The following is a 15,379-nucleotide window of genomic DNA, read 5'->3' as shown; positions in this document are numbered from 1 at the left end:
GACCAGAGCAATTATATGACCAACAGTAGTATCACCAACAAGAGCGAGCCTGATGACCACCATATTTTTACACACCATGATAACATTTTTGGCGGTAGTGCGATATATATGTTTCACTGTTTTTGTAGTTTTTTTTAGATGTACTATTATATTGGACCATATCTTTATCAATAACTTCTTCATTATCTTTACTTTTGTTATTATTATCATTTTCTCTTCTCGCTCATATGTATGAGAGAAATGGATAAACATTTATATAAAAGAAAATTAAGGCATTTAACACACTCTCTAAACCATAAACTATTTTTAAAAATCAACATCTCATATCAAAATTTAATATGAGCACTTAATATATTATTTATAATAAATTAAACTTAAATATGTACATATTTTTAAAATTTAATTTAAATATGATTTTTATTTTAATCAATTTTCCACTCAAGTATACATTACAAAACTATCATTTTATATTCTTATGATTAAAAATATTAAGACTTTAAATAATAATCTTTATAATCAATTTAATAATAATTTATTTAAATATCATTTTTATTATCATTTGCCACTTAAATCACCATTCTACATTCTGCATTATAATTGAGAATTTTTTTAAAAAAAATTTGCCCATAATTGGTATATATATAAATATCAATTTTAACTTTGAAAATTGTTTAACACTCCATAGAAAAATAATTTCACTCGGAGTTAAAGTTGTGTGCACCTATATATATATATATATATATATATATGCGCCTCATAGGCAACAATGGTCTTAGATCCCTCGGATCGAAAGTTTGAATTCCCTCTAACACAGTTGGCCTTAAGGAAGTAGTATATATATATATATATATATGTAGGCGCCTCATAGGCATCAATGGTCTTAGATCCCTCGGATTGAAGGTTTGAATTCCCTCTAACACAGTTGGCCTTAAGGAAGTAATACTCGAATTTTTATACACATTAGTAGCGGCTGGAGACTCGTATAATAGAGTCATAATAATTTCACAGGATTCTATAAAATAATAATAATAATAATACTAATAATAATAATAATTAGACATAATTGACATCTAAATACAGATTATGCTGTTTCTTATTTTTTCTTTTTCAAACGTTCCATTCATTTAAAAACATTTTGAAATCCTACCCAGTAAAATAAAACCTCTATTAAACTAGCACAGCACTAAACAAAATACCTACAAAATCAAATTTGATGTAGAAATAAACCAGAATTTTCATTAAAAATTTGTTAAGTTTGAACAAAGCTTTTATAATTAATATGCATAGGATATTTGGTTTGGGTTGGGCAGCCTGTCGGAAAGCCGAAGTGTGCCTCCAAGCTCAACTGGCACCAGTGGTATTAGAGAGTGGAACACATCAGTAATCAGAGGCCGGTAGCTTGGATCAGGTTGGACACACAGCACAGCTACAGCAGCAACCTAAACAATGCCATCAAGATGATGGTGAGGGCTTCTTCAAATGCTTCGAGTTGGAAATCAATGAATTTTGTTAGCCGGATGCATTTAAACACAAATATTTATTTCGAATTTTAAAGGGGGGGAATAAAAAAGCAATGCACAAACAAACATTTATTCGACTAAGTTAAAATCACTAATTGTTCATATAAAAACAGTATATCACCCCCAAGAGATTGAGCGTTAGCCAGATGAGGGGAAAAAAAAAAGTAATTAATAACAGTAATTTTCTAGGAATAAATCTCGTAGTTTTTTCTATAAAAATGACCATTCTATCTATAAATCATAGAAGCGGTCAAATAAATTATATGATTGTCCCTCATTTAACGGAAACATTACACTCATTTATGAGTCATTACATGTTTACATATTTTTAACCGAATCAGACATGTTTTGACCTTGTCACCGCTGCTGGCGATGTTTCATATATGTAACTACCATTGACATCGTTTCATATGTGTAATTGGTTGGCTTAGTCATTTGGTAGTCATTCGGTCAGCGAAAAGTCATTTGATCTACTAAACGATCTTTGATCTCCTTATTCGAGAAGATTCATTGTAAAAACTCATTGTCCGAGGAAGGCTTATTCCATCAAACAGAGAGTGCACTAGCGTAATAAGACAGGCTGCTTACATTCAGCTAATGTGACTATATAGGAGTCACTGCTAGACGACTATTGATCTTGCGAACATGCTTGTGTTAGTTAAGTTATTATTGGTATAGGTGCGTAACTCCTTGGTTGCATTGGACTAACATTTGGTAGACCCAAATTCAGTCGACTGGAATGACGTTGGATTGTTCGATCTATTGCTTCTTTCTTTGTGCAATTTGTTGGTTCTCCTCGAGATTCATGTAGTCACATTTCTGATATAATAATTAGTTCCCCGATTCTCTTACTTTTTCGAAAGTGACAACTGTCATAAGAAAAAGAGATTTAAATAATAAAATAATAAGTGGTGCTAATAATTGTACTCCATGGATTTCCATGTCATTTTTTCCTATAAATAGAGTGTGGCCAGCGCATTCCTTCTTCACTTATGAAATTATCTTGCCATTAAATCATTTATAAAAAAGGACAAGGATGTTGGGTGCTAAGAAGCTTGTGAGTAAGGAAGCACTGATGAAGACCTTCGTGCTTCCCACTTCAAAGATCCGCCCTTCTTGGGGTGAGAAGAGGAGGAAACCAACTAGATATTGCTCTGTCCTAAAGAAGAAAACCGATGAAAAGGGCAAGCCAACCAAGAAGAGGCCAGGAGATGAGAGGAAAATGAGTGGTGCCAAAGGACCGGCTGAAGGAACTAGGCCTTAGAGGTCCAAGTTGGTGAAGCTGCAGGTAGCAAAGAAATAGATGAGGAGCCAGATGGGAGTGTGCATTGCTAATGTGCCTGTTCTGGCTCCAGAACCAATTAGTCAACATTCGACTCAGCAGCTACCCTAGGAGCATGGGCAAGTGGAAATGACTATGCAAGCTCCATTACCGATAGGTGTCCTAACTTAGTCTTTCACCAGAAAGGCTATCCAAAGTGATGCCCAGCCATTGGAAGCTGCCTTGCCTTAGCCTTCAGTCTGAAAGGCTGCCTAAGGTAATGCCCCACCTTTGGAAGGTGCCCTGCCTCAGCCTTCAATCTGAGAGGTTGTCCAGAGTGATGCTCCACCACTCATTAATGAAAGTCTTAATACGTCAGAGATGGAATGAATGATTGGTAACTTGAATTTTCTTTTGTTCGGTTGTCTAGTCTATTCTAATGGGCCAGACTCTAATGTTGCAGACGAGACGGTGGAAATCATTGACACCTTGCCCACAAGGGTCATGCAACTTCCCCAACTGGAGGTGCCCGTTGGTCCTTCAGCTCCTGCCTCGATTGAAGTGGCGTCCATCCCACCGCCTTTTTTGGCTGATCCTGAGAGGAAGACGTGCCTTCAGAGAGAGGTTGTTATTTCAAACATACGAATGGAGTTGATGGCCCTCTATGTTGATATATAGACTCTCCTGGTCAAGTTGGCAAGTCTTTGATAAAAATTGGAAGAATTATGGGCAACTAGCTCGATTTCCCGTGTCCGGGCAGAAGAGGAGAAGATAGAAAAATATAAATTTGGTGGACGTTCATTGTATGTGAGTTTGATGAGTGGAGGTCTAGTTTTGCCCAATACTGCTGATGACCCTCTTGTAAAATAATTTTTATTATAAATAAAACTTTTAACTTTTGCCCAATTTAAAAAAAGATTAAACATTATGTGTTCACAGTTCTCGCACTGATGTGAGGTATTTTCGAAGATCAATGTTTAGTTTTGAGGCATTTCAACTTCCTTGCGTACCATCTATATATGGTTGAGCGATGACTCAGTAAAAACATTTGATTTTTCATTCCCTCGGTCGATCTTTTAGAGCTCAATGGCTCAGAAATATTATCCTCAAATGTCTAGTTCACTGAGGTTGACCAAAAAATCGATCTTGATAGAATTTGATATTGCATTGTTGGACGACACGTGTGCAAAACACAAGTTTCATTCTCGATTGAGTGGATGTAGAAGTTTGTGCCACTGACTACTTAGGCGATGACCTGCTCTTTTATCAGGATCAATTTTGTTGTGGGCTTCGACTACCACCATGTATAGAGCTCTGGCTGATCTTCTTCCACTATGGAGTCATACCAGCCCTATTTAAGTTGAACTCTATCACAACAGTGATGGCTTATGTGATTTATTTGCACGAGAAGGAGGTCTCATGGTCCATGGAGTTATTCTCCAATATGTTTCCCTAAAGGGTTGAACAAGACCATTATGTTGTCTTTCGCACCCGTTAGAAGTTTCACCTGATCGACTTGGAAAACAAGATAAAGGACTATACGTTACGGTTCTCAAGAGGTAGTTGTGATGACTGGGGAATCTCAACCAAAGTTATTGGTGGCCCTTAAAAGAAGAAGAAAAGGGTTTCTCCTTGACTTAAGTCGCTAGATTCAGTCATGCTTAATAAGCAACTATCGATGGTTCATATACCAATCCTATGACTGTGAGTTGGGTGCTAAACCTGAGTGAGTACAACCCAATGACACCAGAGCTGTAAGCCACCTCTGATGAGGCAAAAGAGAAGAGGTTACAACATAAGCTCGCCCGACTCTCAAAGAAGGAGACAAGGAAGAAGAAGAGAGCAGTTGGCTCTCCTATAAGAGGAATAGACAAGGAAACAAAGGAAGGCGGTCCGTAAGGGGCCATGTTCTAGATTCAAACTTTATTCACTCAGTCTACGAAACTTCGATAGTTATTCAAAATAAAGTTACTGGTAAATTGATTTTAATCTAACAAAAACTTGCTACACTGGATTTATTGGTTTAAGGGACGAGCCAATTCTCCCTTCCTTTCAATCAGAGACTAGGGGATCTTTTAAGTGCTCCTCGACACTGAAGGTTTTTCGACCAGTGACTTCGGGCCTCATTCCCTTGTTACAGAAAGGAGATGCAAGCTGTCAGTTTCTTCAATCACCCTCGACTCCAACTGTGCAAGCTGAGGAGATGCTAACTGAGGAAGACTCAGAGGAAAACCCAAAAGAAGTTTATAAGTCAGCTGAGGAGGCCGACTGTAGGCAGAGAAGCAAGGAAGTGGCTTACAAGTCTGTCTCCTTCCTTCCCACACCTCCAAGGAATAAGAAAAGGGTTCAAGTTCATTGGATTCCTCTACAAAAGAAGATGCTGAAGGTCTTCATGAACTTGAATTCCAACCTCAGTCTAACAAATTTTGAGAGGGATTGGTTCTCTTTGTGGTTCTTTTTATACTTTGAGTTAGTTGTGTATGCTTCTATTATCAAAGACATTTGTCATTCATACTTCGATTTATTTTCATCATTCATCTGTCTTTATAACTTGAGCTTTGATAGAAAATTTGTGGAGTTGAACACCGTGTTGTTGCCTGGGCTTCAATTCTTAGGCAGACATGAGTTTTATATTAGCATACCTAAATTTATGTTCAATTGATCTACATCTCATGGGGTAGTTGATTGTATGTTCTCCAGAGGGTTTCTCTTGGTCACTCCATGGAGTTTTGTTTCTACGGGACAAGTGAGCACCTCAGAGAAATGACTCAGGACAAAAAAAATTTCAAGCCTGAGATTTACAACCAAATGTCAGGACGTTTCATGAATCTTTTGATCATTTTTTCATTTTGTTGTGACCGAGCGTAGGAACGTTTTTTTCGTCCTATTTTTATAAGTAACCTAGTTCTACGAGTGTCGTTGTAACATGAGATCCATCAATCTTTCGGTTCCTCGTGTGTTATGTTGAGACTGAGGATATAACATCAAAATCACTCTTTTCATAACAAAACAAGATAAGAAGTTATTCGAAGTAAATTAAGATTGTCTTTTCAAATAGAGATATAAAGTAATTTTTTTCAAGAAAAAAAATTCTTGAGATCATTTTCGTTCCAAGTTCGATCGAGCTTTTTCGCATATAGGATTTTATCTTGTAAGCTTCTGGGTGATTTGTTGGTCGACGATGAAGGGACCGGTTCGAGTCTGATCGAGCTTGCTGATAGACTGTCAGATTGGTTTTATTTTGGGCTAGGTTGTTAGTAGAGAATGTCTTTTCTCGGACATTCTTATTGTTATATCGGGTGGTTCTTATTTTTATTTTTTCTAGCCGTAGTGCTGCATTTGTTTAAAAATCTTCAGCAATTCTAGAGTCAGTGAAACTCCTTCGCCATATGCGTCTTGCCAGTCAGCGAGCTTCTCTTGATCTAAAGATGTTGCAATGAAAACCCTTTGACTTTGGTGATTATGCTCGATTGGTAGCATTTCTTCCATCCCATGATAAAACATGTAGAGTGTTTGTTCGGTCACCGATGATGGAGTGGTCATACAACACATAGGACAAACGAGAGCAAGTTCGCCCAATTGCCTCTTTAATTTCAAAATGTCTTTCAGGTCACACCTAAGAGATAGAGTTTTGCTTAGATGAGAGGATTATGAAAAAAATGGATAAAGAAGGAATGAAGTACAAATATCACTAATCCTTTGGAAATAGATATAGTAGTCCTTTTTGAAGAAATGACCCTCCTATTTATAAGTCATAGAAGGGGTAATAAGTTACATGACTGTACCTCTTTAATAGGAATGTTATAATTATTTTGTGAGCCACTACACCTTTATATATTTGTAACCAAATTAGATATATTTTGACTTTGTAATTGTTGCTGGCGTCGTTCCATATATATATACGCCCTTATCACCGTTTTGTATTTGTAATCGCTTGGCTTGATCATTTAGTATTCATTCAGTCGGCCAAAAGTCATTCGGCCGACTGAACGATTCTTGATCTCCTATTTCACTGTGAAGGGTCATTGTTTTTTGGAAGATTGTTCCATCAGACAGATGGTGCATTACCGCAATCTGACAGGCAACCTACCTTAGGTCGATGAGTCTATATAGGAGTCCCTGCCAGACGACCGTTTATCTTTTAAATTCCCTTGTTTAGATTAAGTTTTTGTTGGTATAGATGTGTGACACTCCTTGATTCAGGCGAACTAATGCTTAGCCAGCCCAAAATTTGGCCGGCTGGAATGATGCTGGCTTGCTTGATCTTTTGTTGCTTTTCTCGTGCAATCCATTGGATCTCCTCAAGATTCGCAAAGCCACATTTCTGATGTACAATATATATATATATATATATACACACACACACACACGTATTAATTATTTTGTATGTTAATGCTTTAATCATGGCCGGACATTTGTGCTTATTTTTGTAAGAAAAAACGTTTGAAAATTTAAAACTTTCGATGATTCGAGTTCGAAAAAAATAAAACAAGGGAATTATAAACACAAATCAAGCTCCCACAAACTCCAGTCATTGACACCGCTATAAGCTACCACATGAATATAATATAAACCTTAAAACCTCGTAGAAGAACAGAAGAAAGAAGTAATAGCATAAGAGAAAACTTGCTTGGTATAGATGTTTTAGGTCCATTGTATGCCTAATAACTGGATCTACAATAAGTGGCAGTTTCAACCTGTCTGTCAGCAGCGGCGTGGCCTGCAACATGAAAAATGCTATATTTAATATCATAGGAAACAATTTCTTAGAATTACAAATTTTAACAACTAATCACATATTATAATTTCATAATCACAAAAGAGTACCCAAGTCACAAGAGATTGGCATTGAGATGTTGCAATTTTTTCAAAAGTCTTCCTTCCAATCAGCAGCTCCAGCAGAACTACTCCGAAAGCATACACATCACTTTTCTCACTAAGCTTGCCTGAAATCGATGTAATTTTAAACTTACAGATAATGTAAAAATAATAGAAATGAAATGACTAACCATCTAAAATATACTCTGGAGTGGCATAATCTAGCTTTCCAAAAGATTTGGCCATACGCTTATTTTGGTCAGCATCAGTAACAGCAAGGCCAAAACCTGAAATCTGTTTCCGGAGTAGTAAATTATTTTAAGGAATATTTTCCTGATGAAAACCAGTAAGATGCAATTGTAGAAGGATCTGATACCTTGGCATTGTAGTCCAAATCAAGAAGAATGTTAGATGGTTTCAAATCTCCATGAATCACAGGAGGGTAGCAGTGCTCATGAAGATATTCTAACCCTCTACATTGCATCAAATTAGAAAATTACAAATAAGATTAAATAGGATAATGCAAATAGCAAATCAAATTAAAAAAAAAAAATCAAAATAGGATATTAAAGAGATTGGGAGGCCTAACCTTGCTGTGTCAAGTGCAATTTTCATTCGCAAATGCCAAGTTAAAGCTGATCCATGAGATGATCCTGGAAACGAAATATAAAGCATAAAATTAGCTTCATGATTTTTTTTGTTCCGAGACAATGAAGAGAAAGTACCATGCAGTATTGTTTGTACAGAACCATTGTTCAGCAAGCCATAGACTAGAAATCTGGTCTCCCCATGCACACAATAACCCAAAAGTGAGATGACATTTGGGTGTCTGATTCTTCCCAACAAATCCAATTCATTCTGCAATGCAAAAAAGTAATTTTTTTCAGAGTATAACTATTAACAGAAACAGAAAAATTAAAAATTTTAGAGATATTACTATAAATTTACATCAAATATTCTCCATTGATCCCGCCCATATCCATCTAACTTCATTATTGCTGCAGGAACTCCATCAAGGCAAGATTCATAAACACACCCAAATCTCCCTTCTTCCAAAATATATTTCTCATCAAAATTATTGGTGGCTGACTTTAAGGATGAGTACTCGATCCTTGCAACCAATGTTTTCTTGTCCACCATCTTTAATGAATTGAGCTTGCTAAATGTTGGATCCGAATGAAGACCTTTAGTAGCATAATCTACACGAAGTGTAATTTAAATGAAGCACTATGAAATGTTTAAAATTGTTTTTAAAAATTCAAGCTAAGAGAAAGTTTGGAAGTACCATAGTTTTGAGTGTCTTTGAAGCTTCGAACCAGTTTCTGCCTTTGCCAAGTAACCAAGAGGAGAATGATAAATAGAGCAATAACTAAAACGGCAACGGATGAGAGTGAGATGGAGATGATCAGTTCTCTGGTCGAATGGTGGTGCTGAACCACAACAATTACCTTCGTTGCTGCAACCAGAAACATGAGAAATTTTTTAGCAGTTAAGAAAAATAAATCAATCACAGAACCTTACGAGATCTACAGAAAGGAGCAACATGGAGGCTCTAATAAGTCAAAATAGAACGAAACTCATTCAAGTTACTTAAAAGCTGAGATTTTAGTGCGAGGAACTCAAGGCTTAAACCAAGTTACCGAAACTCACAAATGAGCCGACATTCCAAGATGCAACTAAGTAGAAATGGGAGAGAAAAAAATCCCATAAAGAGAAAGGAAGAAGAAAATGGAGGATCAGTTACCTGTCGGGGAAGGTGCGATAAGAACGGGAGGTGCAGAAACGGGATTAAGCAGAGGGGATAGGAGTGGAGCGGGGGAAGGGGAAAGCCAAGAGTGTGCTCTGCCATTGGTGGGAGATGGAAGAAGAGTGAACAAGACATAAGATAAACAGAAGTGCTGGATTGAAGGAGATGGCATGGGCTGCCGCATCATGCCTTCCAATATGTGGGAACAATCAAAGTATTCGAAAAACTTTAATGACCATGGAAGAAGTCTAAATGAGAAAGAGTGGGGGCCAGGTCCATCCAATAATTCTCATTTTCTCTCTTTAATTAGTAAAACAGTCTGTCCGAGCATGCGCTCGAGCGTGTGTGTGTGTGTGAGCGCGCGCGCGTGTATTCATAAAGACCCCTAAGACGGGGTAAATGCATTAATGGTGAACAATAGGTTTACATCTAATATAAGGTAGGAAATATTTATCCCCCTTATAAAAATAGTAGGATCATGAGAAGGAATTACATTTAAAAATGAAAAAAGTACATTGTGCTCCCCACTTAGCAAGCCAATTAGCACACTGGTTCCCCTCCCTAGGGGTGTAGCTCCATAAGATGTTCATCCATTCATTTGAAGTGAGAATATTAATCTGCTTAATCCAGTGAATAATTTACCGGGGAGGGTGTAATTTACCCCTTAGAATGTCAACCACCTGAGATGAGTCAAGTTCCAAATGAAGATAATACCATCCAAGAGTTGAAGCCATTTTAAGAGCCCAAACCATTGCTTGTAATTCGGCCTGCAATGCATTATCTACCATAATCAGAGAGTGGAAGTAAAGCAGATAGTCTCCAAGATGGTTCCAGAAAACTCCTCCCATTCCAACTGCATTATCTTTGTAGCTTCCATCAATTTTTACCTTGATCCAAGGCCTTTCAGGCTTTCTCCAGTATAACTTTTGTATCAAGAGATATACAGATACTGGTCCCTTTTCCTCTTTCAAAAAATGGAAAAGCATGTTTTCAAAGTTGTATTTGAGAGTTTTGGTGATCTTGTAGATGTAAGACATGCAATTGATGCTGATTTGGATGGGAGCTAAGTTGACCTCCTCATATTTAATTTTGTTCCATGCCATCCAAAGAAACCAAACAACAATGCAAGAAATGATTTCTGCTTTAATCTCCTTTCATTCTTCCAACAGTCCAGAATGCTAGACTAGGCAATGTTTACTTCAAGCAGTTGTAACTAGGATAAGATGTTACTCTAAACTTTCCTTGCAACTTTGCAATGAAAAAATAGATGGTGGAAAGATTCTTCTTCACATTTGCATATTGAACACCTAGAGGGACCCATGATACCCTTTAGTTTAAGGATGTCATCTATTGACAGAAATTTGTGAAAACTCATGTAAGAAAATAGTGACATAGATTGGCTTAAGTATTTTCAACATAACGACTTTCACCGTTCAACTTTAGGCCATTGTTACGGCTTTTGGTAAGTGTATTTAGTAAGAGAAAGCTTGTTGGGTTTTTTTGTGATTACCTAAACTACATTTTGGATTGTGATTGGGAGTTGAAAAATATCAAATCTTTTCTCCTTGCATTTTGGCATGTTGTATGAGTTCCAAGAACCTTGGGTGATTAGTCCAAAAATTCAGAAACCTAAATGGTGTAAATCTTGGTTTTCACTGATTGGCAATTGTGAGAAGAAGTGAGCAATGATCAGACCCCAATCTGGACTAATGTTAGATATCAGAGAACTGAAAAACTATTAAACCGGGCTTAATTAATGAGCAACTTCTCTAATTATTTATACATTTTTCCTCTTTTCCAAGTGAAAGGAGATCCTCTATTCCCCAAATCAAATAAACGTGCTTCATTAATATCCTCATTGAATTGATTTATTACAAAATTTCTAGATTTCCTTCCTCCTTTGCTTTCATCATGAAAGTATATCCTATTAAAATATCCACCCATGAACCAAACATCTTGAGTCATACTCCCAATATGTCTCATCTAGTTTCCCAGCTCCAGCCTAGCCTCCCTAGTGCAACTAGCATATACCAAGGTAGCCCAACATTGGAAACCACCCCAGGACAATTCAGATGTATGAATTGTGAGTCATCAAGTAAGATATGAATTTGAATCTCCTTTCTAAAAAAAACCATATTTTATTATTACAATTTAAAAAGTGATCGAACCCACCCCATCCTCTGAGAATTTTATTTCTATTTTGAATCTCCTTTCTTAAAAAAAACCATATTTTGTTATTACAATTTAAAAATTGATCAAACCCACCCCATCCTCTGAGAATTTTATTTCTATTTTTCTATACAAAAGGCTCAAAAACTGCTAAATAAGAAATTTTATGGATCCTAACTAAGTGACTTAATATGCTAAAGGAACTAGGATCTGCAATTCCTCCAAGATTCTAAAGAAGAACCTTAATCAGGTTCCAAAGGTTTGTTATTATGACCAAATTGACCCATTAGATGCCAAAATTGAGCTTGAGAAAATGGGGAGAAGGTTTTATTAAATCATTGAGCCTCCTAATATGAATATTGGTCAATCATGTGCCTCATGGAGAGTGGGTTTTAAGCTAATCTTGGGTCAAAAATATTGGACATGGGGAAGGAATTTCCCTCCATTTCCCTTTGATCCAACTAGCCTTTGAGTTAAGGAAGAGGGATCATTTGTGAAGGGAGCTTAAGTAGAGAGTTCTTAGAGTAGAGAATAGCTTGGTGGAGGGTTCTAGAGTAAGGGAGATCTTCATCTTCTTCCCTTCTTTTCCTTCTTCAACATTCCCTCCATATTGTCTTCTTCTTTCTCCATCAATATTTAAGGGAGAGTGTGAGGGAAGTTGTGAAGAAGCTTCTTCAAGTAAAAGCTCCATATGCTTTGGAAAAGGAAAACTTCATCCAACTTAGAAGAATGAAAACCACAACACATCACCTTGGAAGAGGAGAGACTCACCCAAAAAAAGGTAGGGGCAAGGAGTAAGCAAAGAGAATGCATCTTTAAATGCCACGAAGGTGAAATCTTATAAAACTCTTGAATTTTCATTCCGAAAGCCCCTTAGGTTTGGATGTTAGAGATTTGAAGGCCTAGGTTCTAGCTAGAGAAAAGTCGTTAGGTTATTATTGATTTATTAAAATTTCTTACAAAATGTTTAGCTTTCCTTATAAGCTTTAGCAAAAAAAAACCCAAACGATAAGAATCTGAATTTCTCATGTTTTTGGTGTCTCCAACCTTTGGTGAAGAGATTAAAGAATTTTAAATTTAAAGAGCAAAATAATCCCCTTGGCATTTCATTCTCTAAATCATAGAGGAGTTTTCTACAAAGAGATGAAGAAAACTCCTTTATGTCATTCACCAAATTTGGAGGTAGCTTTCCTGCACATCCATAAAACAAAGCCTAGATCATATGTAAGGATGTTATAATGAATTTAATTTGCTATCCAAAGCATGTGCTTTCGTTTTCTTATGGATCATGCATAACACTTTGCACATGTCACCTTGATTATATGATCTTGTTGGTTTAATCGGCCATGAAGGTCTGATCAACCACCAATTTGGTTTAACTGGCCATGAAGGTTCAATCAACCATCCTCTTCAGTTTGATCAATCACCCTAGCTCTTTTTCAACTAATCAAATTGGTTTTATTGGCCAATTAAGTTTGATAAGCTGTTCAAATTACGTTTGATCGGACACAAATGTTTGATCAACCATTTGTTTAGGTTCGATCTATCACCCCGGTTCAATTTATCGATAAAATTATGTTTGATCAGCCACGAAGGTCTGATCAACCATCCAATTTGGTTTGATTGGTCACAAAGGTTTGATCAAACCAAATTAACCTTCCACTTCGATTTGATTGGATACCCCAACTTGATCAATTGATCACATTGGTTGGATTAGTCACTAAGGTCCTATCAATCATTCAAAATTTGTTCAATCGACCACCAAGGTCCAATAACTGTCCACTTTAGTTTGCCCGGTCACCCTAGCTCGATCAATCGATCAATTAGGTTTGATCGGCCACCAAGGCCTGATCAACAACCCACTTTGGCTAGATTGACCACCTCAGCTGATCGATTAATCAATTAGGTTTGATCAGCTACCCAAGCTTGATTGACCAATCCCTTTGTTCCCTTTGAGCAAGCCAACCCGACCAACCACACATGGCTATAACACCTGGTCGATCGTCTCGGTCAACCTTGTCAATTGTCCAATCTCACTTGTATATCACATCTCTTGCATGAGTTTTCACATTGCTTGTTTTTCTTGGATGACACTTAGCATATGCACCCATTTCAATTCGATTGACCATCGAGTCTAATCATATAACCACACATTGGTTTGAGTGGCCATGAAGGTACGATCAACCACCCACTTTGGTTCAATGGCCACCATGGTTGATCACAAATCAAAATCAATTCAAATTGATAAACCACCAAGGCCAATTACAAAGACACATTTTTATTTAATTGACTACCAAGGATGATCTCAAAACAAAACCAATTTGGTTCGATCGGCCACCAAAGCTAACCATAAAATAATAATTTGGTTTAATCGGCCAGAAAGGACAATAAAAAAACCACACTTTAGTTCGATTAGCCACCAAGATCAATCACAAAATTACACTTTTGATTGGCCACCAAAGCTAACAATAAAATAATAATTTGGTTTAATCGACCAGAAAGGACGATAAAAAGACCACACTTTAGTTTGATTAGCCACCAAGATCAATCACAAAATTACACTTTGCTTTGATCTGCCATGAAAGTTTGATCAACGAACCACATTGGTTCAATCAACCACAAAAGTTTGATCAACCAATCAATTGAATGTTGCATTGCTTGCACTTGCCTTTGCATTCCTTGTATGCTATGCTTGAATACATATTTGTATTTGTATAAAAAAATTAATTTTTGAATGTTATGTGATATGAAAAATACTATTCCATGAAAAATCATTTTTTCCCTTTGGCATATGCTTGCATGTGATGTCTCCCTGAGCTTCAACACTTGTGGTATTACCACACACATAAGTCACCATGTGTGTGACTTAATAATTGCAATTCCTTAATTAATGGTGGGTAACATTGCTAGTCGGTCAGTGTGTGAATCTCTTGAATGGAGAACAAGCCACCTAATCTTCTATGGCATCACACTTGAATGTCATATGCTATCACATCGTGTACTCAACTTAGGTCAAGTTGTAAAGCCACCGTATCCATTTTGTTCACAACGTATGTTCATATGATTATGTTATCCTGCATGCTTGCTTGATCATCAGCTTGTGTGTCTTCATAGTAATTTATACTTATTAGGTGAGTGACCCTATGTGGATTGTGATACTTCAACGAGCATTGCTTGTTAGGTAAATCTCTGTGACCAATGCGAGTTATTGCATTGGGATCTACACAAAGTATGAATGTGCTCAATTTCTAAGAAATCTAACATATGTCACATTGCATGTCATGGGTTTGCATTTAATAGCCAGCTATAATTTCAAAGCTTTGTAATTACTGAAGCTAGGCCATATGTAATGACAACTCCTTTAAAACTCTATAACGTAATACACATTAGATCCCTTTGATCCTTAAGATAGGGTAGCCATCGGTGACCCCGTCAAAGACATATGGGTAGCCTTTACCCTTTGATTGAACACACACTTAGATTTTGTGTTTAGGACACTTTGCTAGATGGTTAGCTACGCTAGGGCTAGGTTGCTATATAGTATTTTTGATGTATGACTATATTTCTTTGTTGGTTTGGTTTCCCTGGTCAAGCATCATATTGTATGCTGCTTTATTTTTTTTCTAGATGTGGACTTGTGCACTGGTATATTAAAAGTGGTTTTCTATGTAGAGAGATATGCCTAAAACAAATGAAAAGGGAGGAGCAAATAAAGATTTAAATACTAACACTTTTTGCAGGTACTACTAATGCTCTCCTCCTGTCAGGTACAGCTCATATCTGTTGCATGAAATAACTCATGTTAACTTTTTTTCTTCTACAGGTATTTGATAGAGTCCCAAAGATTAATTTTTTATCAAAAAT

At 36.7% G+C, this 15,379-nt stretch overlaps 1 protein-coding gene across 2 annotated transcripts; it reads right to left on the bottom strand.

Annotated features, from left to right (window-relative positions):
* Nucleotides 1–1,224: 1,224 nt before the first annotated feature.
* LOC110026796 (probable receptor-like protein kinase At1g80640) lies at nt 1,225–9,571 on the bottom strand. 2 transcript variants are annotated; one of them, XM_020727932.1, is made up of 10 exons: nt 9,344–9,571; nt 8,885–9,055; nt 8,548–8,798; nt 8,325–8,457; nt 8,189–8,252; nt 7,976–8,072; nt 7,791–7,893; nt 7,609–7,727; nt 7,412–7,501; nt 1,225–1,439 (listed from the first exon to the last, which is right to left on the bottom strand). In XM_020727932.1, the coding sequence occupies exons 1-10, from the start codon at nt 9,531–9,533 to the stop codon at nt 1,275–1,277; spliced, it is 1,383 nt and encodes a 460-aa protein (XP_020583591.1). In that variant the 5' UTR covers nt 9,534–9,571; the 3' UTR covers nt 1,225–1,274. The 2 variants fall into 2 exon arrangements, with proteins under 2 accessions (XP_020583591.1, XP_020583592.1); XM_020727933.1 differs by having other exon boundaries at nt 1,336–1,439; nt 7,479–7,501.
* Nucleotides 9,572–15,379: the final 5,808 nt, after the last annotated feature.

The sequence above is a fragment of the Phalaenopsis equestris genome, unplaced genomic scaffold (genome assembly GCF_001263595.1).
Source record: "Phalaenopsis equestris unplaced genomic scaffold, ASM126359v1 Scaffold000401, whole genome shotgun sequence".
Classification (NCBI taxonomy): domain Eukaryota; kingdom Viridiplantae; phylum Streptophyta; class Magnoliopsida; order Asparagales; family Orchidaceae; genus Phalaenopsis; species Phalaenopsis equestris.
This window is presented reverse-complemented; position numbering and strand designations above follow the sequence as displayed.

Excerpts from the sequence above, each read along its gene's own strand:
- LOC110026796 (XM_020727932.1), bottom strand. The coding sequence starts at position 9,533 with ATGATGCGGCAGCCCATGCCATCTCCTTCAATCCAGCACTTCTGTTTA. Across the intron at positions 7,502-7,608 it reads GCCAATCTCTTGTGACTTGG|GCCACGCCGCTGCTGACAGA; the intron begins GTACTCTTTTGT and ends TTCATGTTGCAG. Across the intron at positions 1,440-7,411 it reads ACCTAAAACATCTATACCAA|GTTGCTGCTGTAGCTGTGCT; the intron begins GCAAGTTTTCTC and ends GGCATTGTTTAG.